Below are 3,059 nucleotides of genomic sequence, written 5' to 3' on the forward strand. Positions count from 1 at the left end.
AATCGTGGTGAAAAAAATAAATAATTTGAGGACAGTGTACCGCAAAGAATCGGAGAAAGTGAGGAAGTCGGCAACATCAGGGCCTGCAGCAGATCGGATATACAGCCATGCTTGTGGTATTATGATATGCTGCATTTTGTGCGGGATCAAGAGACCCCGCGGGTCATCCTCATATAGTTCCTCCAATCGTTTGGTTCGTCTTCCAATTCACGCAAAAGTTTAACGTGAGAATAATGGCTTCGCTTTAAAAGCCGTTTCCTCGACCACTGTAACCTCTTCTTCTTTTTTTCGCTTTTTAACCGAAAAGCACAATGCTAAGGCAAAACAACACAGTGTTGCTTCCATGGCTGTTTCCGTAATACTGACAACGGTTGATCCTTTGCAAATCGTTATGAAAAATCGTAGCGTGTGGACCGGGTTTTACACCTTTGCATTTCGTACCGTTGTGGGACGAAACCGTTAGCATTTCTAAGATACTATCTGCCTTTCTAACAAAATGCTTGATATTAAAGGAAATCAGAGTTCAAGTACATTGAAAATGAATCTATTTCTTAATTATCGGTCTACTTTTCTTTTTTACTGCGTTAATTAAAATTAGTGGAGATTACTTTAAAGCACGACACAGTAAGGAAGATTTTTTTTTGCGAAACTGGAAAATTTATTTTAAAAGGCTTTGCATTGCAGATGATGCAATAATAAATACTCAACACAATGTTGGCGGCGTGTGACAAAATTTATACGTAATCCAACCTATCCAACAATAAAAAAAATTAAACAAAATAACACAATTCGCGTCACTTAACGGAGCAGAAACAAAACGGAAGTTCGTTCCTTTCGTTCTGTGTCACTAAGATCCTCTTTGGCGTAACGTTTGTTGTCATTTCGAGCGAAATGATGGTAACGGACGGTAATGGACACCGCCGAAAGAACTAATGCGACTCCTCCGTTCCTAATGTTGTCTCTTCGTCCCCGAAATGATCGTCGTACTTGCATTCGACGGTGATTAGCTTTATGATAGCTCTAAAATTGCGCAAATAGTTTCATTATTACAGGTTAATTTGATCCACAACGAATGGTTTACTAAAATGTTCAGAAGCTCACCGCAACAAGTCACCTTCCGTCGCGTCCCAATCAACTGGCGACGGTTCGCAAATTTTCTTTTGTAGAAAGAGATTAAATCCATTGCGGAGATCCTGTATCAAGCGATACGTTGCTTTGTCACACTTGAGGCTGAAATTAGTTAATGGAGGCGGAATATTTATTTTTTACACATCGTTAAACACGCCGCCTAGTTTGCAACCCACCAGTAGTGACCCGCAATCGATATCAACTCGTGGTCGTCTTCGGTTTCCACGTGATTGTCGCCAAAGAATAGCAACGAAAACGGATTCACCACTGTCGTATCGAAGATGGTGAGTGCGGAGAGCTTCTGCATATCGTAATACACGACAAAACTGTGCGGTGTCACGAGGGTGGGAAATAAAAATAAGGTTTCCATGTTTATCGTTTCGTTGATTTTGATACATTTTCCGTCGTGACGTACTTACTTCGAATGGAAGATGCCACGGTTGCTGTTGACCGATGCAGGGTGGATTTCTGCGCGACCTTGTCCTTCGATGTTCAGGATCGCTCGCCCATCGGGACTGTTCCGTGACCGAATTACCTTTCGCACGAAGGCTACGTTCGGATACAGCCCGGCTCCAACGATCGCGGCCAACAGTTCGTTGCTTCCCGTGTGGTGGTTGTTTTCCGGTGCTTCGCATTCTACCGCCGACAAGAAGTGGGCTCCGTGAAGATACTCACAGAATTGACGCTTCATGTTGCTCAGCTGCTGAAGTGTGGCGTTGTTGAGAAAATGCCGATGACAGAATCCCGCCCGATTGGACTGGCGGCGCCATTCGTCGAGTACGCGTGCCAGCATGATGTGATCGCTGGCAATCCCGTCGGCAAACCGGCGTCGGATACGATCGACTTCCTTTTCTTTGCCAAGTGGTTTGTAGAACGCATTTTTGAAAGAAAGGCTCGCAGCGATTGAGGTTATGGGATCAATACAGCCGAAAATACTCGCTAGTAGAATCATTTTGCCGGTGCGAGGGTCCATTGGTAGTCGCGCCAGATGATAACCGAGAGGCGTCAGTTTCTGGTCGTCATCAATCGCGTTCAATCTGTTCAGCAGCTTCAATGATTCTTCGATCACGGTGTCGGATGGTTTGTCCAACAATCGGTCCATAAAGACGCGTACCTCACCAAGGCGCAAGATTTTCACTTGCAGAATGACTTCATCGAGTGCTACTCGCAAAATCTCCGGAGGTACATTCTCCAAGAATGTGCGCCTCCGGGCTCGGCTGTAAAGATGGTAGCACGTTCCTTCCTGTACTCGACCAGCTCGACCCTTTCGTTGAATTTCGTTAGACAACGAGATCCATTCGTCACGCAACGCCGATATACCATTTTCGTACGTATTGAGCTTGTGGCGCCCTGCATTAATGACGTACACAATATCGTCAATTGTGATCGACGTTTCGGCGATGTTTGTTGAGAGGATAATCTTCCGGGTTTCGGCCGGAGGTCGATCAAATACTGCCGTTTGTTCTCCGGTTGGTATCTTCGAGTGAAGGGGATACACGACTAGCCGTGCCGTGGATAACTTCGGGTGTTCATGGATCATCCTGTAGATATCCGATATCTGCATCACACTCGGTAGAAACACCAAGATCGCACCTGCAGGCTGCGCACAAGTGATGTAGTACAGCAGTTCCACGATCAGTTCATTTTGGTGGTTTTCACTACCACGATTGCTCAACGCTCGGATAACCGAAGCCGAATATTTATTGCGTATTTCACTGGTGTAAGCTTCGATCATGTCGTAGAATTCGTCCTGCTGTGCTGTTTGTGTTCTATTTCTTTTTCTGTCGCGCGGATTTCGACTCGTTTTATCTTCGAAGGAGTAAAATTTTAGCTCCGCCAGCACATCTTCAAGGTAGTACTCGCGGACAGGATATGTGATGCCTTGAATTTCCACCATCGGACACCGGTTAAAGTACTCGGAAAACGTTTCA

At 45.2% G+C, this 3,059-nt stretch overlaps 1 protein-coding gene across 1 annotated transcript; it reads right to left on the reverse strand.

The window, feature by feature from the left end:
• Window positions 1-884: 884 nt before the first annotated feature.
• Window positions 885-3,052, reverse strand: LOC131214391 (ATP-dependent DNA/RNA helicase DHX36-like; the record flags this gene model as incomplete). The annotated part of the gene is made up of 4 exons (XM_058208773.1): window positions 885-1,020; window positions 1,102-1,230; window positions 1,305-1,454; window positions 1,548-3,052. Coding segments are annotated over 4 exons (1,875 nt in total), but the record flags the coding sequence as incomplete, so codon positions are not given.
• Window positions 3,053-3,059: the final 7 nt, after the last annotated feature.

The sequence above is a fragment of the Anopheles bellator genome, unplaced genomic scaffold, assembly GCF_943735745.2.
Source record: "Anopheles bellator unplaced genomic scaffold, idAnoBellAS_SP24_06.2 scaffold00781_ctg1, whole genome shotgun sequence".
In the NCBI taxonomy this organism is placed as follows: Eukaryota; Metazoa; Arthropoda; class Insecta; order Diptera; family Culicidae; genus Anopheles; species Anopheles bellator.